Source organism: Leopardus geoffroyi, chromosome B3 (genome assembly GCF_018350155.1).
Source record: "Leopardus geoffroyi isolate Oge1 chromosome B3, O.geoffroyi_Oge1_pat1.0, whole genome shotgun sequence".
NCBI lineage: Eukaryota > Metazoa > Chordata > Mammalia > Carnivora > Felidae > Leopardus > Leopardus geoffroyi.
Genome location: NC_059337.1, coordinates 30,977,419 through 31,001,093, shown reverse-complemented (window position 1 = coordinate 31,001,093; position 23,675 = coordinate 30,977,419). Strand labels below are relative to the sequence as shown.

At 43.6% G+C, this 23,675-nt stretch overlaps 1 protein-coding gene across 2 annotated transcripts in view; it reads right to left on the bottom strand.

Annotated features, from left to right (window-relative positions):
* Nucleotides 1-13,689, bottom strand: part of PTPN9 (protein tyrosine phosphatase non-receptor type 9) — an 83,067-nt gene extending 69,378 nt beyond the window's left edge. Inside the window, exon 1 of one of the 2 annotated variants that reach the window (XM_045449025.1) lies at nt 12,928-13,689. In XM_045449025.1, the coding sequence (XP_045304981.1) occupies nt 12,928-12,990 (63 nt within the window). In that variant the 5' untranslated portion in view covers nt 12,991-13,689. The remainder of the gene's footprint in view (nt 1-12,927) is intronic. The other variant, XM_045449026.1, reaches the window with a different exon arrangement.
* Between the last annotated feature and the right edge of the window lie 9,986 nt (nt 13,690-23,675).

The window sequence follows — 23,675 nt, the reverse complement described above, 5'->3', positions numbered from 1 at the left end:
AGGCGCCCCTTGACGTGGGCTTTTACCAATATTTGTAGCACTATAAGGGCAGCACGACAACAATTAGAGGTCCTGACTAGAGTTTCCAAGCATTATCATTCAAAACACAAATTTCCAGTTGCTTCTAATTTTCTCACAAAATCACCTCCAAAGCTAGCATTTGCTTAGTTTGCTATCAGCTATGAAAGAAAATGATGTTTTGGATGGCTAAAGAAAAAAAAAAAGATGTACAGTTATGTTTTTGAAAACAAAAGTATACTGGAAATCCTGTATATTTTAATCTTGCTAGCTGTATCACTGTTAAGTCCCTAACCTCACTAGAAATATTTTCTCATCACTTCGGGGGTTTTCCTGGCATGGAAGAGCTACACTGAGTGAAACAAACGGCTTTTCCCAAGTAAAGCTTTTCTGATGCTTGTGTATTATGTTTGAGGCTCCAGGTCTTCCTCTCGGTAACTCTTTTTCTTCCTTTATGAATCTAAGAGAGAAACCTGTGAGTATAGAAAGTGAAAGAAGGAGAAAAAAAAATTTTGTTTTTAGGAAAAATTTTTCTCAACTTTTACACTTGGCAAGAATTGAGAAATAAACTCTAGTAGTAGCTTAAGTGCAGCCAAAACAAGAGCAAAGCGAAGGTATCATGGAAAAAAAACTATTTATTATTTATATTTTTAGGTTTATTTATTTTGGGAGAGAAGAGCATGAGAGGGGCGGGGGGCGGGGAGAGGGAGAGAATCCTAAATAGGCTCCACGCTCAGCACAGAACCCAACGCGGGGCCCAATATCCCACGACCTTGAGATCATGACCTGAGCCAAAATCAAGAGTCAGCTGCTTAACTGAATGAGCCACCCAGGCGCCAGGGAAAAACAATTTAAAAAGCTACAGTTTTAGGGGCGCCTGGGTGGCTGTTGGTTGAGCGTCTGACTTCGGCTCAGGTCATGATCTCATAGTTCGTGAGTTCGAGCCCCGCGTCGGGCTCTGTGCTCACAGCTTGGAGCCTGGAGCCTGCTTCGGGTTCTGTGTCTCCCTCTCTCTCTGCCCCATCTGCACTCTCTCTGTCTTAAAAATAAATAAAACATTTAAAAAATTAAAGAAAAAAAAGCTACAGTTTCATCCTAGCATATGCTTCCCCATTATGCTGATTATAATACATGAAAGATTAAACTTTATATATAAAAGACTAAAGACTGGCTTCAGAAAGGCAAAGGGGAGACCTATTAACATTCTGAGGTACAGCCAGAGACCTATATGAACCCTCAAGTTCATTAACCCCATTAAAGCATATAATTTCTTTCATAAATAAATGTACAATAACCAGCTGGTAACAATGTAGCCACTTCTCTGTAGGAAAACTTGGGAATAGCAGAAACCAGGAATCTTCAACCCCCAAGTGCCGAGAGAGCTATTTCTGGTGTATATGTATATAGGTGTGTCATACATAGAAATATGTCGGTAAAACAGACGAAGTTTACTAGAACGAGCACCGCATTTAATCAGAGTTTGTGTCCCAGTGCTGCCTCCTTGGTAAATTACTGAAAGCCTCTGAGCATCATCCCAATTATCACATAGACAATCATCCTGAGCAAAAGAATACCAGTTTCCTGGGTTGTGTGAGGAATAAATAATTTCAACATGCTTTCACTCATTCCTCAGCAAATGTATTTTGAGCTCTCACAATGTGCACTAAGGATACAGAGATGGAGATCCTGCCCTCACTGGGTATAAGAGGGCCTCTTCCTTGGTGGGTACCCCACAATTCTAGAACTGCTTAGAACTAGAGGGCAACTCCTCAAAGACAGAGAGCCCCTCATCCATGCTGATCAAGAACTTGGTACACAGTAGACAATAATGATTGCTGAATGAACAGGTTTTCTGTTTATAATCTGTAAAACCTTCCTCTTGGCAGACATTAACATGAAAAGGAAGATACATAATAATCACCTCACTCACTGGAGGAACAGAAGCTCAGAAACACTTAGAGGGGAAAGCAAAACTGACACCTCCCATTATCATTACATGGCAGAGCTCAGTAATGTTCTCCTTGTCACATAAAATCCCTCCCATCCCTGAAAACCCCTGCAAATGGCTCATTTTATCGATACTCTGTGATGGTTATGCTATAAAATAAAACACAAGAGTTTTTCACTTTTCAGTATGTAAAGTTAATCCCAGAAATCAGTATCTGGGGACACATATTTGAATAAATACTAAATGTGTTAACCAAAGACCTATCCTCAACTAAAAAGCAGGAATTTGTATCTCTGTTCCTAAGAACCACAAAATTCCTTCAGATATAAACTAGGGTTCCTCGGGGAGCCTGGGTGGCTCAGTCAGTTGAGCGGATGACTGTTGATTTTGGCTAAGGTCATGACCCCAGGGTCGTGGGATGGAGCCCTGCATCAAGCTAGGTGCTGAGCATGGAGCCTGCTTAAGACTCTCTCTCCTCCTTCCCTTCCTCTCTCTCCCTCCCCCCTCCACCCCTCTCCTCTGCTTGCTTTCTCTAAAAAAAAAACAAAACTAAATTACAGAGTTTCTCAACCTTGGGACTATTGCCAGTCTGGGTCTGATAATTCTTGGTTGTGGTGGGCTGTCCTATACATTTATAGATGTTTCACAGCATTCCTAGCCTCTACGCACCAAATGCCAGTAGCACCCTCTAATTGTGACAATCAAATGTATCTCTAGACATAGACATTTATTTGGGGCCGAGAGGGCTGTTTTGAAATCATCCTGGTTGGGGCGCCTGGGTGGCGCAGTCGGTTAAGCGTCCGACTTCAGCCAGGTCACGATCTCGCGGTCCGTGAGTTCGAGCCCCGCGTCGGGCTCTGGGCTGATGGCTCAGAGCCTGGAGCCTGTTTCCGATTCTGTGTCTCCCTCTCTCTCTGCCCCTCCCCCGTTCATGCTCTGTCTCTCTCTGTCCCAAAAATAAATAAACGTTGAAAAAAAAAAAAAAATTAAAAAAAAAAAAAAAAAAAAAAAAAAGAAATCATCCTGGTTGAGAACCACTGAGATAAACCATGGAATGAGAATGTTTTCACAAATGCTGTTTAAGAAAGATAAGGAAGATGGAGCACCTGGGTGGCTCCGTCAGTTGAGCATCCAACTTTGGCTCTGGTCATGATCTCATGGATTGTGAGTTCGTTCAAGCCCCACGTTAGGCTCGCTGCTGTCAGCTTGTCAGCAGAGCCCACGTCAGATCCTCTGTTCCCTTCTCCCTTTGCCCCTCCCTCGCTTACAGTCTCTCTCAAAAAATAAATAAAATATTTTTTTAAAAAAGAAAGATATAGAAGATAATATAAACTGTTACTCTTCGCACTCCACAAATGAGTCATTTTTAGATCAGATGACCTTTAAAGTTTTATCTGGGAAAAAAAAATAAAAAAGACAATGCTGACCAATGCATCTAAAAGTAATCTATAACCAAGAAAGATGAAATAAATCAGTGAACTAATGAATGGTGCAGAAAGTGATAACAGCATAAAATCAGCTGCAGGTATCCCCACTACCATCTTCTAGATACATTACTCATGCATGGTAACTGTCAGAAGTCAGGCAATCTTGAAATCCTCTATCTCATTGCTACAAAGTTAAATTCTTAATTATTCTTCCTTTACTTACCTGAAAAAAAATTGTTTGGTGTTGCAGAAAGAATAAGAATACTATTAGCACAACTATTTACTGAGCATTTTGTAACTGTAAGCGATGTTACTTATTTAAATTAATTAACGTTTCCTAAAAGTTCCTTAAAAAAAGAAAACAAAACAAACTCAAAAATATAAAATAAAACTGGAGCCACAAAGGAAGCTGGGGATTCCTGAAGTTTACCTAAGACTTATTGCCATCATCTCCCAAAAGGCCCAGGTTTCACTTGCAAATAGTTCTGTTTAGAAAAAGGCTAGATTTGCATTAATTTTAAATACTGGGATCTCAGCATTTAAAAAAAAAATTTTTTTTAACGTTTATTTATTTTTGAGACAGAGAGAGACAGAGCATGAACGGGGGAGGGTCAGAGAGAGGGAGACACAGAGTCCGAAACAGGCTCCAGGCTCTGAGCTGTCAGCACAGAGCCCGATGCGGGGCTCAAATTCACGGACCGTGAGATCATGACCTGAGCCGAAGTCGGCCGCTTAACCGACTGAGCCACCCAGGTGCCCCGGGATCTCAGCATTTTTAAAAAAATTTTTAATGTTTATTATTTGAGAGAGAGAGAGAGAGAGAGAGAGGGAGAGAGGGAGAGAGAGAGCGTGCGCGCATGCGCAAGCAGGGGAGGGGCAGAGAGAGGAAGACACAGAATCCTGTGTCTCGGCCCTGAACCGCCAGCAGAGCCCGATGCTGGGCTAGAACCCATGAGATCATGACCTGAGCTGAAGTCAGTTACTTAACCGACTGAGCCACTCAGGCGCCCCTCAGCATTTAATAACATAATCCCACACTTATATAGTGCATGCAGCACTTTTTACAAGATGTTATTGATTTTAATGATAAAAGAAATATAAGATCATTGTAGAGAACCTAAGACTATTTTTAAAAATATTATTTTAATAATGATGTATATCATTTAATTAATGATATATATAAAACCAAATACAAATGTAAAACTTAGCCAGTTCAAGGAATGAACAAGTAATTTACGGATTAATGTCCCTAGACACTTCAGTACTAAAGTCATAGACAGCTCTCTTTAGAATCCGCCCATCAATTCTGAGAATTCTGGTTTCATAAGAATTCCATAAAGCTAGTCATTTCTGTGCCACCTGTGCTGAATAAAAGACAAGAACTATGCATGTGTGTTTTGGGTGGGTTTGGTATTTCAGAGGAAACCAATACATAAAACAGAAACGGTCTTTCCTAGAGAAAAATGGAATGTTTTTCTTAGAATCAGAAACTAAAGAAACAGTCACCTCTAACCTGTCTTGTTCTCATCATTTTATAATCTAGATCTAAGAGACAACCAATCCTTAATAAACAAACCACTCTTCCCATGGGCTCTATGGCATCTCAGTCTCCCACCCCTGCTGCCTATCTCATGCCATTTCAGTTAGTTACTCAAGAGGTCTTTTCAAAGTCAGACATGAAAGTGCTCCTTCCAGCAGGTATAGGCCCTCCAGCACTGAAGAATACAGGCTAAAATACCTGTTCCAGGAACATCTGCTCCTACTCCGGAGGAAGAGGAATAAAAAACAGGGACTATTCCAGTGGCCAGAAAGAGCAACCAAGGAGCTCTTGTACAGAGGCATGCACAGGTGGCAAATATGATAATGACTGATTTGGAAAAAGAAAATATCCCCAGTTGTGTGAGACATCGAGGCGGGTGGTAGAACAAGCATGAAATGGCTGTAACTGGCACTGTAGGTTTTAGCATATGAACAGAGTTAGGACGATGGCATCTAATTTTTTTTTTAATGTGAATTTTTGAGAGAGAGAGAGAACATTTAACTTTTACCTCTGTGAAACAGTTCAGCTCCTTTCCAAAGGAAGTGTCTTACTTTTCAATTCATTAATTGAATTGAACCTGACTAAAAGTCAGGTTCCTAGAGAAAACCTCCAGGTTCCTTAACATCCACAAAAGTGAAGTCCAAGGCCATTGATATGCTCAGAAATTTTAACAGAGTAAAATTCTCACATCCAGATGAGATTTCACCTGATTGTTAATTACAACATCATTAGTTACTGGCAATAACGAAAATAATGAGAATTCTTCATCTTTCCGCTCTCTGGAAGGCCTCTACTTAATGTTATGAATCATCTGGTCCTTGACGTATGGATACTTCTGGGCGGACAGATGACATTTAGCACAGGACATGTGAGGCTGTGGGAAAAGGGAAGTTCTTGGCCACAAGAACCAGGACAAAAACCCTTGCCCTTGGGAAAAATGCCAAAAATCTCTGAAGTCCACTGCAAGGCAGTTAAATTTTTAGCTTCAGATGATCCCTGTTATAAGAACACAAACCACAGCATAGAATTAGAATAGGTTTTTGAAAACTATGTGATAGAGTTACAAGATAACTATTTTCTGGCATTCATATGAATCCATGCTAAGTGATAATCCCCAGGGTAAATATAAATATTTTTCTCCCTTGGGATTAGTTTAAGCTAACTTGGCTCTAAAATCTTTCACTATTCAAAAACAGAGAATATTATGATAAAGGCTAACTTTACTGAGTGCTTACAATGTAAGCACTAACTTACTAACTTCACAATAATGCTCTGAACAACATTAACTCTAAAATAGAAATTTTCTTTAGAGGCTTTGAAAATAAATATTAGAGGGGCGCCTGGGTGGCGCAGTCGGTTAAGCATCCGACTGCAGCCAGGTCACGATCTCGCAGTCCGTGAGTTCGAGCCCCGCGTCAGGCTCTGGGCTGATGGCTCAGAGCCTGGAGCCTGTTTCCGATTCTGTGTCTCCCTCTCTCTCTGCCCCTCCCCCGTTCATGCTCTGTCTCTCTCTGTCCCAAAAATAAATAAACGTTGAAAAAAAAAAATTAAAAAAAAAAATTAAATAAATATTAGATTATTTGTTACAGCAACTTTAAAGAAATTCATGAATTATTTTTAATGTGCAAGAAGCACTATACAAGTTATTAAAACCAACTTTGGTCTAAGATGAAAATATGCGTGGTGCCTGGCTGGCTCAGTCAGTGGCACACATGACTCCTGATCTTGGGGTTGTGAGTTTGAGCCCTATGTTGGGGGTAGAGATTATTTAAAAATCAAATCTTTTTTTTTTTTTTTTTAAGTTGATTTATTTTTGACAGAGAGAGAGAGAGCGTGCGCGAACGTGAGCTAGGGAGGGGCAGAGAGAGAGGGAGACACAGAATCCAAAGCAGACTCCAGGCTCCAAGCTGTCAACACAGAGCCTGATGTGGGGCCCGAACTCACGAACAGTGAGATCATGACCTGGGCCAAATTCAGACGTTTAACCAGCTGAGCCACCCAGCGCCCCTCTTAAAAATCAAATCTTTGGGGCGCCTGGGTGGCGCAGTCGGTTAAGCGTCCGACTTCAGCCAGGTCACGATCTCGCGGTCCGTGAGTTCGAGCCCCGCGTCAGGCTCTGGGCTGATGGCTCAGAGCCTGGAGCCTGCTTCCGATTCTGTGTCTCCCTCTCTCTCTGCCCCTCCCCCGTTCATGCTCTGTCTCTCTCTGTCTCAAAAATAAATAAAAACATTAAAAAAAAATTAAAAAAAAAAAAAATCAAATCTTTAAAAAAGTAAAACAAGAATTTAAGATACAAAACAGATGAACATAAGGGAAGGGAAGCAAAAATAATATAAAAACAGAGAGAAAGGGGAGCCTGGGTGACTCAGTCAGATAAGTATCTGACTTTGGCTCAGGTCATCGTCTAACGGTTCATGGGTTCAAGCCCTGCGTCAGGCTCTGTGCTGACAGCTCAGAGTCTGGAGCCTGCTTCAGATTGTGTCTCCCTCTCTCTCTCTGCCCCTCCCTGACTCACACTCTGCCTCTCTCTGTCTCTCAATAAATAAACATTTAAAAAAATTAAAACAAAACAAAGGGAGGCATACCTTAAGAGACTCTTAAATACAGAGAACAAACTAAGGGTTGCTGGAGGGGTGTTGAGTGGGGGATGGGCTAAATGGGCAAGGGGTATTAAGGAGGACACCTGTTGGGATGAGCACTGGGTGTTCTATATAAGTGATGAATCACTAAATTCAATTCCTGAAATCATTATCACAAAAATAAATTAATTAAATAACATAAAATAAAAATATGCATAAACGCATAAGTACTTTAGAAAACTACTCTGTTCTTCTTTTCAAAGTTTATTTATTTTTGAGAGAGAGAGAAAGCTCACATGGGAGGAGGGCAGAGAGAGAGAGAGAGAGACAGAGACAGAGGATCCAAAGCAGACTGCGAGCTGACAGCCCACAGCCTGATGCGAGGCTCGATGCAAGGCTTGATTCAAGGCTCAAGAACTGTGAGATCATGACCTTAGCAGAAGTCCAACACTTAACCGACTGAGCCACCCAGGCGCCTTGAAAACTACTCTATTCTTCTATCCTATTAATCACTACTGGGAAATCCATGTAAAATCAAGACCCTTAAAAGCTGTAATTTCTGAATTTGAGTATCCTTAGAATCCTAGGTGAGTCTTTATTTTATGGTTTGATTACAAAGAGAGATTTCTCACAACTTATGCGCAAACAGATGTAACTCAGGGAGTCCCACTTAAACTTCCTGTAGGTTTTAGACATAGAACAGATGAGTAAGAGACCCCCTTTTTTAACCCCCCCCCCCCTTCAAGAAACCCTTAATTACTGCGCCTGGGTGGCGCAGTCGGTTAAGCGTCCGACTTCAGCCAGGTCACGATCTCGCGGTCCGTGAGTTCGAGCCCCGCGTCGGGCTCTGGGCTGACGGCTCAGAGCCTGGAGCCTGTTTCCGATTCTGTGTCTCCCTCTCTCTCTGCCCCTCCCCCGTTCATGCTCTGTCTCTCTCTGTCCCAAAAATAAATAAACGTTGAAAAAAAAAAAATTTTTTTAAAAAAAAGAAACCCTTAATTATCTTTCAAGTTAACTATAATTCAAAAATTATCAACTTCAGGTCAAGTTACAAATGTTAGTATATGCTCTGGCAAAGTGAAATTAAGACAATTAGTAACATAATAAAAATGAAGACTAATGCTGATATGTAGAAATTACCCTTCACACTGCCAAACTTATAATTCTGCCAGCCCATGAAGAAAGGCTTTTATATGTACACATTAACATACAAAACACCTAGCTTTTTAAAGTTTGGAGAGATAATATTCTTCATATTTGGTTCCATGAATAGTTATTTCTCCTATACAAAAGCTAAAGAAGATATCAAAAAATTAAATTTTTATTGTGACCACACCTCAAAATGGAGAGTTGTCAACCCTATCTTAGGGAACACATTTTTTCTCAAGAGTACTTTCATCACAATTTCTTGCATAGACTGTGTATGTCTCTGTTGGCAATAGGTCTGAGTAAAGGTCTTCCAAAATTTTTCTTCTGTGCAATTTTTAAACCATATTTTAAGACACATCATCAAAACCAAATACACATATATCAATACCCAAACCAACAAAATTAACTATTATACAAGCATGCAGACATCTTAGTAAGGTAACTAGCTGCTTCATGAGAAGTTATGTAGTATAATACAGGGAACATTTGCAGTGGAGGCAGAATAACCCAGAACTGGGTGGAAATCATGGCTCCATTGCTTGCTAGCTATGTGACCTTGGGCAATTTCCTTCTCTCAGTCTGAGTTTTCTTGTTTGCAAAATGAGGTAATAATTCCAATCGTATGAGGATTAATCGTATGTGAAATGCCCAGCGCGGAGCCTGACTCAAAGCAGAAACTCAGGAAACAGTTACTGTTATTACCCTGTTGCTATTCATGTAAATTTATTAAAGGCAAAGCTCACTTTTTCTTGTAACTCAATTGTAAGCTCTGTTAATTACTGCGAACTGAAAAAATAAAGGCAAGAAACATCAGAGTTACAAATGAGAATTTGATATATCAGTTCAGCACATGCCTAGATAGGAAATGAGACTACAAAGCAATAATGATGACCCTTCAGAAGTATATGTAAAAATGAACAATGTCCTTATTTTTACAAGCCCCTCAGAAAGGAGATGATGCTGTCTGTGTTCTATTCATGTACCGAACTACTCTTTGTTCCACAAGTATTTCCAGAATGTCCATACACTAAGTGCCAATCATTATGCTAGGCGATGTGCATATGGCGATGGGCAAAAGTAGACACAGTTCCAACCCTCATGGAGCTTCCAGTCATACAATCCCACAAATAGTGTAAACTTGTGAAAAGTGATATAAAGGACAGTACATGGTACTCTAAGAGCCAGTAACACAGATCTAACTTAATTGGGGAGATCAAGGAAGGCCTTCCTGAGGAAGCAAAAGCTGAGGATGAAGAGAGAGTTAACAGTGGCAGGTGTTCCCAGACAGGGGAAAGCAGTCTGTACAAAGACCCTGTACCAGGAGAAAACAGCAAGAATGCAGGACCAAAAGGCCTGTGTGCCTGGAGGAAAGATGAGGTGTGAGAATTAGCTAGGGCTCTAGACCACACTCAGGGCCCATGCATTGTAGATCATACTCAGGAGTTGTTATATCCCAAGAGTAATGAAAAGCCACTGAAGGGTTTTATAAATGCTTCTTTTAGGGGCAGGGAGGCAGACTGGAGACACAATGAGATTTTCAATTTGCCTTTGCCTTCTGGAATAAGAGTAAGGAATGCAGATGATCAGGTAGGAAACAAAAGTTCTGTAAGGATACATTTAACAACAGCTTGGGGACTAGGGTGATGGTGATAGTGGAAGAAGTTGATGAATTCGAGAGATATTCAGGAAAATCTGATGATGTGTAGTGTACAGGGCCTGAGGGAAAGCAAAATGTTCAAGAAACTTCTGGGTTTCTGATTCACATGACTATATACAAGAATATACCATTCAGGAGAGATCTGCTCCAGAAATATCTTTAAAGCAGTTAGTTAACCTACCCCCCAAAAGGACCTAAATGCATAAATGTATTTCATTTTCGTCTGAACCTGTGTTAACCTAGTGTGATCCTTTACTTATAAAATTCCAAAAGATTGGTATTTCCAAAAAGCAAATTGACCCTCAAAAGGATAAGATGTTTCCAACACTGAAGATATCTGAAAGATTCTGCCACAAGCTTTAAAATGAGTTCTAAAATTGGTTTGAGGGGCACCTGGGTGGCTGGGTTGGTTAAGCATCCGACTTCAGCTCAGGTCATTATCTCAAGGCGTTCCTGAGTTTGAGCCCCAGGTCAGGCTCTGTGCTGACAGCTCAGAGCCTGGAGCCTGCTCTGGATGATTCTGTGTCTCCCTCTCTCTGGCCCTCCCCCCGCCTCACGCTCGCTCTCTCTCTCTCTCTCTCAAAAATAAATAAAACATTAAAAATTTTTTGATAAGAAATAAATAAAATTGGTTTCAGCAATGGGGCAGCATTATGAAATGAATGTGTCATAGCCCATGATCACTACTTAGATAAGACCAACATGAATTTGCGGCTGCTTAACATAATCTAAATAAATCATAACAGTGAAGAGTGCTCTTATGTGATATTAAACTATGAAATTTTACAATTTCATTACAATCACAATAATTGGAACTATGCTACTTTTATGTTTGATTCAACATTTTGAAATGCTTGTAGAAAACCTGACATTTTGTAGGAAAAGGTATGATTTTAAAAACCCACATACCTTCTTGATCTTAATATAAAAATATTTTACTGTTACCATCCAGTCCTTATTAATGCCCATCACGTTTATTCACTGTAAAAGATTTCCACTAAATACAAAGATTTTACTAAACACTATAAAAGTATATGCAAATACTCTATACAGAGTAAAGCACTGACTTTATCAATACTTGCTTTCCTTGGTTTTAATTTTTTAACTTGCAACCTAATCCCGTTTTCATAGTGGAATACTAATGCCTTTAAGTCATAGAAACATAGAAACTCTAAATCTGACTAATCCAAGGAAAAGAAGTGAACGGGTTTTGCCTCTTCAACACCACAACCTTAGTACTGAAGTATTTCCCTAATTCTGGAAGGACAGGCTCCTTGGCCACCTGCTTGCACTAGGCCTTGACTAGCATTTCATTAACACTCAACTGCAGATACCAGGATGTTACCACTGCTCCTACAGAGCAGAATTTTTTTTTCTCTCCCATGCTGATTTTATCTCAAGGCGTGAAAAGGCAAGATAGTGGTTTGAGGCCAAATGTGAAAAATGTCATCTCCACAAATGAGGAGAAAAGTCAAGAGCTTTTTAAAAATCAGGTCTTAAGCCCATTAACTAATACTAGTTTGTAAAATCGGACTGTCTAGAGACTGTGCTACCAAATGTGGTCCTTGGGAATAAGGGCTGGAGGGCCTGAAACGGGTTACCAGTATGGTTCATCTTTTTCTTATTTCAGGTTTTTGTTTTTTTAAACATGAAATCAGACTATGGCTATATTTGAGCATAGCTAAAGCCGGGTATGGGCAGTGCCAAGGAAGAGATAGCGAAAGTCTTTAGGGTTCCCAATCTCAGCTAGCAGATTTTCCAATCTTCCTCTGAAGGAGTGGTCCGTGTCTCCCCAGAAGGAATGTGGGGGAGGGAAAGACACAAGGGCCCTGGGCTTTTCCCTTACCCAAACCCCCAGAATGACACCGCAAACCACTTCCTCCTGGGAACTGAAGGTCATAAGCTTTAAGGGACAATGGAGCTCTACATAGGCTCCAGAAAGATGGAGACAGCGAGATGAGATGGGAGGGTGGGTAGGGAAGTGGGGGTGAGGGGATGCGCCCAGTTTGAGAGCGCTGAATAGGGCGGTCCAGGCCAGGGGCTTCGGGTGCATGAGGCCTGGATCTTCCAGAATCTGCCCAAGTAGGCCTGCCACAGCCCTGTGAGAAGCCCGAGAGGCTCATCTGAAAAGCTAGGGCATCTACGTACCCACTCCCTATCACCACTCTCCTCGGGTGGGGAGATGTTCCCCACAGGAATCCTCCCCCCAAACGGGACTTTGCCTGTCCTTAAAAAACCACAAACCCTTAAGGAAAGAAGCTGAACATTTATAGGGGTGGAGGGCCCGAAGGCAAGTAGGTGTTCAGCAAACGTCGGGGGTCGAGGGTGGTGGGAGGGAAAGGGAGGCCCCCCAGTCCGAGGAACTTGAATCACCACCAGAATGGGGGGAGGGGGCGATCTGAGGCCCGTAAGCCTAAGGGACCGAAGAGGCCGGGAGCTGCGTCCCGCGGCGTCCCCCGGGTCGGGGGCTGACGGCCTGGGGCGCGGTCGCCGGGGGAAGGGGCACCCGCGGGCCGGGGGCCGTGGAGCGCGCGGCCTCCGCGGGCAGAGGCCGGCCTAGGCCTCGGGGGTCCGGACACACCCACCGCCGCGGCCGCGGCCCAGCTTACCTGCTCCTCCTCCGGGGTCAGCTCCGGCGCCATGTCGGGCTGGGGCGCGGTCGCGGGCTCCATCCCGCCGCCGCCGCCGCCGCCCGGCCGACCGAACGCGCCCGGGAGCGCCGAGAGCCCGGTGCTGCCGGCCGACGCTTCCGCGTCTCCGTGCCTCAACAGCCGGAGGCCGGCTCGCGCATGGTGGGGCCGGCGGGGCCGGGCGCCCGCGGCGGCCGCGAACGCCGCTCCTGTCTTCTGAAGGAAAAGCTCTCACAACTGTCGCTCTCTCCGGGCGGAAATCCTTTTTTATTTTCTTCTCTCCTTTCCCCGCACTCCCCCTCCTCTCCCGGAAAAAAAAAAAAAAAAGGTGCCGGCGAAGAGCTAATAGCCAACCGGGATTTAAAAAGGAAATACGAACTCAACAACTTTCTAAGCCCAGAGCGGAGGGTCTCGGCGGAAATTTCCCGAAGGCCGCCGGCCTCCTCGGCATCTGGCTCCCTCGGCCGCGCTCCGGCTCCTCCGGAGCGTGAGGCGGAGTCCTCGGGGATGCGGGCCCCGGCGACCTACGCGGCGGCCTCTCAGCCCCGTTCCTCAAAAGCCGCGGCGGCGGGAGGGAGGGAAGAGGGGAGGGAGCGAGGAAAAGGCGCCCCCCTCCGGGCTCAGGGCCAGCGCTGCGGCCGCGCCGCGTCCGCCCGAGCCCCCCGCGGCTCCATTGAGAAACTGAGCGTCTCATTCACAAACAGGCGGCGGGAGGGCCGGCCGAGCGCGGACGCTGTCCGGGAGGGGGAGACAGAGAGGAGCCCAGGCGGGGGAAACTGGGGGCGGGGGAGGGGAGACCGGAGGGACCGGCGCTGGGAGGGGCTTCGGCGACTCCGGGCTTCGAGGATGGGGTACGAGGAAGAAAGGGGCGTGAGTTTTACGGTTCAGATCCGCGGAGGAGGAAGAGAATACGTTCGTTTGAAAACGAGCTGCTGTCGGGCACCTCGCCGGGGTTACTTGCTGCTGCCCCGTCGTGTGAGGGACCCACCAATCCTCATCTGTCTCCATGTCACTTGCTGACTGGAAGACCCTGTAAAGGTTGCCTGCGACGTCCAGGAGGTCTGGTGAAGGAACAGACCCTGTTCTCACTTTCTCTTTGTTGCGCGTATCCTGTAATCCATAACCAGGATGGCTAATTTTAGTCCCTCACAAAAGCAGCATCCGATTTCAAACCTGATGCCGGAATTACACAGCCTTTGCAAACCTTGGGTTTTCACTTGGGCAATCACAGCAAAGAGCGTGAAGGGTGTTACAGGACAGTCTTGGGATCCGTAGGAGAGGCACAGGGAAGGCAGGGCTGGTCTAGTATGTTGTTGCATCATTTCAGTCCAAAAAGAAATATTCCAAAAGGGATCCAGCTAACAAGCTACAGCTAGTCCTAATGGCTGAAGCCCTGGAGAGCTAGGAGAGACATCCAAGGGAGAGGTCTTCGACAACAGAGGAAGGTGCTCTGGCTTCTGATGCTCCTTCGAGGATTTCAGAAGCAACCACTGACTTCATCTCATTTCTGCATCATTAAAATAAGAACTTCAAGTTGCCCTTGGTTAGAAAAATGTTGTGCACTGACTCGTCACGATTTCAGATCCATGTTTTGGAACACAGTTACTTGTGGTTTTAATTTGTTTTGATGAAATTGTTTTGAAGTTTGGTATTAGGACGTTCTTATCGAACTCTTGCACTCTGAGTAAAGAGGACCATTACGTCACTGACACCATAGAAACACCAGTGGTGTCCATCATGTGATGGACTTTTAAACTTTAAAAACCAGGAGGTTTGAACAGTAACTCTAGAGTGTTCAGTTTGGACACAGCTACTCTTTGCTGATCTAAATAGGTTTCCAAAGATCTTGAGACATTTGCTCCTACTGTGGCCTACTCTTAGTCAGCAGTGGTGGTAAGCTGTGCAGCAGTCTGAGGAAGAGAAGGGACATCTGTTCCTGCCTCAGCCAGGCTACTCCTTGTAGGCAGTGGCACAAGATATGTAAATGTTCTGAAGACATAACCTTCAGAGCAGCCCACTTATGGCTGCCAACCATAGTCTGATAGCCACATGCCCCAAGCAGGGAGGGACCTAAGCTGGCAGCTGACACCTCGCTTTTAGTTGGACTCTACCAAGAACCAACTGGTAGAAATGTACACATCATCTAAATTTGGACTTTCATTCATCTCTTTCATCATCCCTTTGTCTGCAACGATAGTATAATTAATCTATCATTGGTTTAGATTATGCTATTTCTTTATTGACTTAAGAGATATTATCCTGTGTGCTACTGGCTTGTGAAATATTATTATACATTATAATTCCTGCAGTGAACCTGTGTTAAATTATTGGCAAAGATAATGTCAGTTTCTGAGCATAATTTGCCATGAATAAAACAAGAAACCCCTGGAACTTGGATCTGTTTCTTCTATCTCAGGTTATTTGCACCAATAAAGCTGACTCTTGGTTGAGTTAATCACCCCATACAAGAGTTACAGTTTCAGTATTGCAACCAGATACCTCTCTGGAAGGCAATCTATTTATTGAACAAGTATATTTTCATGCCAAGCACTGGACTTGCCAACCCCAGTACATACTGGGGTTACAACAATGAACAACACAATGGTCTCTTCCACATGTAAGGATATGGAATGATCCCTGAGTTATATTGTGAAGTAGAAACAACAAGACTCAGGGTGCCTGGGTGGCTCTGTCGGATGAGCATCCGACTTTGGCTCAGGTCATGATCTCACAGTTTGTGGGTTTGAGACCCGCATCAGGCTCTGTGCTGACAGCTTGCTCAGAGCCTGCAGCCTGCTTCAGATTCTGTGTCTCCTTCTTGCCCTCTGCCTCTCCCCCACTCATGCTCTATTTCTCTCTTTCTCAAAAATAAATATTAAAAAAAATTTAAAAAAAATAAGACTCAAATAGTGTACATAATGATATCATTTGTACAAAAAAAAAAAAAAGAACATATAAACTTATTTATAGGTAGAAAGGTTTGGGAGGATACAGAAGAAAGATCACTGGTTAGGGTGCCTGGGTGGTTCAGTTGGTTGAGTGTCCGACTTTGGTCATGATCTCATGGTCTGTGAGTTTGAGTCCTATGTCAGGCTCTGTGCTGACAGCTCAGAGCCTGGAGCCTGCTTTGGATTCTGTTTCCCTCTCTGCCCCTCCCCGGCTTGCACTGTGTGTGTGTGTGTGTGTGTGTGTGTGTGTGTGTGTGTGTGTCTCAAAATAAATAAACATAAAAAGAAAAAAAGAAAGAAAAAGGAAGGAAGGAAGGAAGGAAGGAAGGAAGGAAGGAAGGAAGGAAGGAAAAGATCACTGATTTGATTGTCTTTCAAGAGGAGAAGCCATAGTCAGGAGAACAGAAGGGAAATAGGGACTTTTCCCTATATGGTCTTTTGCACATTTTAAGTTTTTGGTTTTCTTTTTTTTGCTAACTTTTTATTGAAGTATAACATACATACAGAAAGGTGAAGCATACAGCATGGTGAATTTTCATAAACTGAGCACACCCATATAACCAACACACAGATCAAGAAATAGAACATTCCCTTGGGGCGCCTGGGTGGCTCAGTCGGTTAAGTGTCCGACTTCGACTCAGGTCACGATTTCACAGTCTGTGAGTTGGAGCCCCGCATTGGTGTCTGGGCTGATGGCTCGGAGCCTGGAGCCTAATTCAGATTCTGTGTCTCCCTCTCTCTCTGCCCCTCCCCCATTCATGCTCTCTCTCTGTCTCAAAAATAAAAAAAAGTTAAAAAAAAAAGAAATAGAACATTCCCAACTTGCCCAAATCCCCCTTATGTTCCCTCCCAGTCACTACTCCTCAAGAGTAATTACTATTTTGGCTTCCAACAGCATAGAGTGTTTAAATCTTGCTGTGGATATATAATCTCCCCCCCCCACCACCACCAAATTTAAATAGTAGCTTAAATATAGTTTTTCTCCCAGAGCAGGCGAATGGCTCTAGAACTAAGCTGGAGTAGGAAATAGTGGGACCTCAGCAAGCACACACCGTTGAGTGTACACAGGAGAAGTTTTGCCTAGTGATTCTCAGGACACCGGGGGTCAGTGATTTCTTCAAAGTCACACAGCTAGCTAATTAATTACTGTTGGGCTAGAACTTGGATCCAGGCATTTAAAGTCCTAGTACAGGGATCAGGTGAAGAGAATTAATAAAGGGAGAGGTTTGGGGCGCCTGGGTATCTCAGTGCGTTAAGCTTCTGACTTTAGCTCAGGTCATGATCTCACGATCCGTGGGTTTGAGCCCTGCGTTGGGCCCTGTGCTGACTGCTCAGAGCCTAGAGCCTGCTTTGGATTCTGTGTCTCCTCTCTCTGCCCCTCACCTGCTCTCACTCTGCCTCTCTTTCAAAATAAATAAACATTAAATTTTTTGAAAAATTAAGAAAAATAAGTAAATAAAGGGAGAAATCTAACAGAGTGAGCTAGGACAGAAAACTCAGCAGTGTTTTCAGAGGCACAGCTGTGTGTGTGGGCGTGTGGGTGTGTAAGAGAACAGCTCTCCAGAACTGCTGCCTATCACAGTCCTAACAGGACAACGTTTGGAAGTTTCTGAGCAGACACAGGGGTAACAAAACTAAGAACAATGGAGCTGGCTGGATTTGCTTTCATCAGTAATCCTAGGACAGTCGGAGTACAAAGACTTGCCTTTAACTGCACACTTGAACCAACAAAATCAAGTATGGTACCATCTGTTATCATAGTCAATCAAATCTTAGGGATGCCAAATGGTTTCTAATAGCAAATGATTGGAAACAACATAATGGTCCATCAATAGAAAACTCAGTAATGAAATTACAGTACACACATACACTGAAATACTAAGTTCACATTTGTGTCCCTACCATGTGCCAAGCACTGTTCTAAATGACTTCATCTAATCTCACCATCACAGCATGAGATAGCTGAAATTATCATTTTGCAAAAAATATAAAGGTAGATCCACATGTATTGACATAGCCTCCTCAGATTTTTTAATGCTTGGCTGCAGGGCCTCAGGAGGAAGGTGAGGATAGGGTTGGACAAATATAGGTGACAGACAAAAATCACATTTTTATTAAATTAACATGAACTGAAATCTGAAAGTAAAAAATAAATTACAAAGAGGAATGTTGGCAGGAGGGGTGTTATGAATTGTACTTTTGGTTTTTGCTTTAATTTTATTATTATTATTTTTTTTTTTTTGAGAGAGACAAGGAGAGCACATGTGTGTGAGTAGAGGAGGGGCAGAGGGGGAGAGACTCTTAAGAAGGCTCCACACCCAGGCCCAGAGCAGAACCCGACATGGGCTCAATCTTAGGACCGTGTGAGATCATGACCGAAAGATCATGACCTGAGCTTAAGTCAAGAGTTGGATGCTTAACTGACTGAGCCACCCAGGCGCCCCCTGTTTTTTGCTTTTAAAGCAAAGGGTTCAGGTCTCTGTCTAGAAACCTTATCCTCCCCTTCCTCCCACCTTCTTCACCAGACAAATCTGACTCATCCTTAAGGTCTCAACTCAAAAGTCACCTCCTCAGCAAGATCGTCATTGGCTACTCCCTACACTGAGACTCCCTGTTGCTCTCTCTCACAGTGCCCTCTTATTCTTTTATCAGAGAGCTGATCACTGTTCCTAATTGTGCCCTTGTTTCTACATCCATCAGCCTAGTGTCTGCTGCTCTATGAGACAGTAAGCTCCAGAAAGTCAGGAACCACTTGTATCTTGTTGGCCCCTGGCCCTTCAGTATCTAGAGCCTAGTACCTAGTAGGCAGGCCTTTCTAAATCTATTGAATGAATCAATCAGTGAAGACAACCACCTTCAAAAATAAATAATAAAGGGGCACCAGGGTGGCTCAGTCGGTGAAGTGTCTGACTTCAGCTCAGGTCATAAGTTCACAATTTGGGAGTTCAAGCCCCACATTGGGCTCTCTGCTCTCAGCGTGGAGCCTGCTTCCCTCTTGCTCCCTGCCCCTCCCCCACTCTCTCAAAAACAAATAAAAACTTTTTTAAACATTTTTTTAAACAGGGGTGCCTGGGTGGCTCAGTCAGTTAAGTCTCTGACTTCAGTTCAGGTCATTATCTCACAGCTCGTGAGTTCGAGCCCCACGTCGGGCTCTGTGCTGACAGCACAGAGCCTGGAGCCTTGCTTCGATTCTGTGTGTCCCTCTCTCTCTGCCCCAGCCCACTCGCATTCTGTCTCTGTCTCTCTCAAAAATAAATAAACATTAGAAAAAAAAATTTTTTTTAATAATAAACTAAAATCCAAAGCTCCTCTCAAACATTGCTCCAAAATATCTACTGCCTGTGGAAAAGATGTATTGTGCTATACACACGTTTTGGCTATAAAAGATCCCCCAAAATTCTTACTGCTATTTTTCTAAAAGGCAAACAGACATACAGTAAATAAGTAAATAATACTGCTAACCAGGGTCTAAGCTATACATTTTTTTCTTGTTTACTCATAGGCTAAATCTACCACCACTAGAATGGCTGAAGGTGAGCCCTGCAAGAAAGGTGAAAAATCTTATCCCACGTAGATTACATTCCCCCATTACCCCAAATACTCTAGGGATCAGTCCTTACCTATTGCTGTTCTTGGCCATTTTTTGTTTTTTGTTTTTGTTTTTAATGAGAACATGAGCTGGCTCTTTCCTCATACAATTTTCTCATCTGACACCTTATGTGCCACTCCCAAATCACAGGTTAATCAGTCACTATTCTATGTTACTTCCACACCTTACACCTGTGTCTAGAGTTTACTTAACACTCTAATTATTTGCTTCCTTGTCCATTTCTCCCACTAGATCATGAGTTCCTTGGGGGCAGGGATCATGTCTTAGTCATTACTCTTTCTTTAGAACCTAGCACAATATACAGTACCCAGTAGGTGGTACTGAATGTTTGCTAAAAGAATGGATCTGTCCTTTCTAGCCAATAAGGTCCAGTTTTTACCAAAGAATACCAAACTGGTTTGGTTACCTTGGATACTTAGTTGCTTATGAGAAAACATCGGATATAAGAGGGAGGTACCATCTGAGTTCCACTGCTTTCACTCACTTTGACTTATGGGAGTCCAGAGCAGAATGGACAAATTAAGTCCACAAATAGACAGAACCTTGTTTGAACCAGTTTCAACTTCCTCCCTTATAAAAGCTTTTGTTAAAGTTGCCAAAGAGAAGCAGAACTGACAGACTGGAGTTTCATCTTTTATTTCCTGGGTCTGACTGGGGAGAAAACCTGCAAGGCCAAAGCAGAGGGAGACAGAGGGCAGACTTGAAGGACCGCCAGCCAGAGGGAAGGAAGAAGGGAGGAAGTTCGCTACAAATGTTAATAGTCTGTGCCAAGTCTTAGCCAGAAGTACTATCCAGGTTTCAAATTTTGTCTCTTCTCATCTCCTGCTCAGTGAGACCCCTAACCAGCAAGATCATGACCTGAGCTGAAATCAAGAGTCCAGATACTTAACCGACAGAGCCACCCAGAAGCTCTGCCTGAGGCCATGCTTTTTCCTTTTTTTAGTTTATTTATTTATTTTGAAAGAGACAGAGCCAGCAAGGGAGAAGCAGAGAAATGGAGAGAGAGAATCCCAAGCAAGTTCCACACTATCAGTGCAGAGCCCAACGTGGGGCTCAAACCCATGAACCGTGAGATCATGACCTGAGCTCAAATCAAGTTGGATGCTTAACCTACTGAGATACCCAGGACCCCTGGGGGAGGCTATTCTTAATTCGTCTTCACTACTGCCAACCTCTCAGCTCTCCCAGACCCCTTCTCCTTGCCTCTGCCTTGCAGTGGACCCACTGGGGAGGGAGCCGGGGGTAAGTCACAATCAAATCAAGACCCAAGACCAAACTTCTCAGGACTTGGTGGGAAACAAAATTTTTAAATGAATTTGGTTCTTTTTTTTTTTAATTAAAAATTTTTTTTTAATATTTATTTTTGAGAGAGAGACAAAATGTGAGTAGGGGAGGGGCAAAGAGAGGGAGACAGAATTCCAAGCAGGCTCCAGGCTCCAAGCTGTCAGCACAGTGCCCTATGTGGGGCTCGAACTCATGAACTGTGAGATCATGACTTGAGCTGAAGTCAGTTGCCTAACTGACTGAGCTACCAGGCACCCCTCTGTATTTTTTTTTTTAAAGAGAGAGAGAGCAAATGGGGGAGAGGGGCAGAGAGAGAAAGAGAATCTTAAGCAGGCTCTACACTCAGGGTAATGCCTGAGGCAGGGCTCGATCTCACAACCACGAGATCATGACCTGAGCCAAAATCAAGAGTTAGACGCTTAACCAACTGAGCCCCACCCAGGCGCCCCTTAAAATTGGTTCTGTTTTGATGTAAAGACTGGGTGTAATCACAGAATCCTAAGACAGGGTGGAACTCAGAAATCAGTGTGTCTTACCAAAGCAAGCAGTCATACTGTTGCCAAAATCTCAAGGCTTTTCTCTACTTTTCCTGCCCTACATATCAGAAGGCATAAAACAAATGACCACATCTGCTTAAAAATATGTATTGTGAGGTTTTTACTCATTTCCTTGCTAGAAATCTATAGCTTCAATCCTGATAAGTTTTCAGGTTGTCCTTTTAGGCACATTCACAGAACCACAGTTCATATTCTTAGAACTCTACAGTCTATTCAACCACCCATTAGCAGTCCACCACATACCTCCACTCAGCCTCCTCTCCAGGGTCACTACTCTATGCAGTAGAGAAGAGAGGGTCTGTCCCTCAGACTGCCTTCTCATTCCAGTTCATCATTTCATTCACCCAACCAACACTAATTAATACAAGTGCCAGGCACAATGCCAGATGAATAAGACCAGGTCTGTGACCTCAAAGAACCTGCAATCTAATAGAGGGAGTACATAGTAAGGAATTTAACCTTGCTCAAAGGGAGGGTAGACTTTGCCCTCGGTAGCCTTTGCCCTTGGCTCCTAGAAATAAGCTCTAAGCCTTTGGAATGTCCTAAAAAAGTGTTTATCTGGGGGTCTTTGGCCACACTAGACAGTCCAGCAATGTGATTGGGGGGAAATGAGGACTTTGGATCATGTGTTATCAGCTAGACCTCTGGAGAGGCTAGAGACTGGGGTCAGCCAATCAGGTCTATATGACCAAGTCCCAGTAAAAACTTTGGACACCAAGGCTCAGGTCAGATTCTCTGGTTGCCAATACTCCATGAGTACTGTCACACACAGTACCCAGGAAAGTTAATGCTGTCCATGATTCCACTGGGAGAGGACAACTGGAAGACTCGTACTTAGAATTTTTGGGACTCTGCCCCATACATTTCTTCCTTTGGCTAACTAATCTGTTTCCTTTCACTGTGACAAACTCTACCTGTGAGTATAACAGCTTTCAGTGAGTTCTCAGTTCAGTTCAGTGAGTTCTCAGCAACACCCTCTGCCTTTCTGAGGACAAAATAAATGAATTCCAATGGATTCACTCTCTTTGTTCCTCTGCTTAAGATACAGATTCTTGGTAAGGAGCATGTGATTGGCCCATCTTGAGTCATGAGCCTGATGGTTGGCTAAAGGAAGGCAATTCCCCGAGATTATAGTCCCACCAGACCACACTGCATGGGGAAGAGATAATTCCACAAAAAAGAAACTGGTTGCTGTTCAGAAGGGTGGCCAGAAAACTAATATCCAATCACGACAACTTATTTACACAACCATCTTTGAAAGAGGTGACAGGAGGTAGTTTTATAATTCATAAGAAATATGACCTGAAGACACATTCTATTCAGTGATTGATAATATTGGCTCCTCAGTTAAAAATAGAAGGGGCACTCCTCTAAGATACATCCTTTGATCTATCATTCAACAATATCAAGTTGTGCATGGTGATAAGTTTGGCTGGTATGTTCTGTCTCCTAAGAATGTCTTTTGAGGAAGCAGTCTCTCCAGACTGCTTATTTCTGAGCAGAGCCCGACGAAGTCTCTATGACGCTAGCTAGTATGCACAGCTCCTGAAATGATATAGTTGGCCTGCTAAGAGTACAAACTAGAGACTTCCTTTGGAAGGTTATGTAGCATCTAGATAGCCGACAACATGCTTCTTGGCAAGAGGAGCACAATGTTCCTATTGCAGAATTGACCCAAATTCAGAAAAGAGTTTATTGATGTAGGTATGCTTAAATCTGCAGCCAGCAGGATCATGGTGGTGGGGGTGGGGGTGGGGGGGATAGTTGTCTTCTTTCTCCGATTTTACAGAGTCAGCTTGAGCAACTCTGTAAGAGCCCAACACTGAGGCAAGTTCCACTGGTGTGATGAATTTGTGTAATCGGGCTCTACTTAACCACTTCTGCCCAGATCTATTCCCAGAATTAATCAACACAAAGGAACAACTGCTAGTCAGACAAGATCTGACCTGCATCCCTCCGAAATTTTGTCCACAGGACACTAGTACTGCTGGACTAGAATAGTGAAGTCTTTTTTTTTTTTTTAATTTTTTTTCAAGGTTTATTTTTACCTTTGGGACAGAGAGAGACAGAGCATGAACGGGGGAGGGGCAGAGAGAGGGAGACACAGAATCGGAAACAGGCTCCAGGCTCTGAGCCATCAGCCCAGAGCCCGACGCGGGGCTCGAACCCACGGACCGTGAGATCGTGACCTGGCTGAAGTCGGACGCCCAACCGACTGCGCCACCCAGGCGCCCCGAAGTCTTTTTGTCCAATAAAAGAAGTCCTAGAAAGGTGGAAAGCACTGTGAGAAGCAGATCGAGGCCACAGGAAATGGGACACATTTCCTGA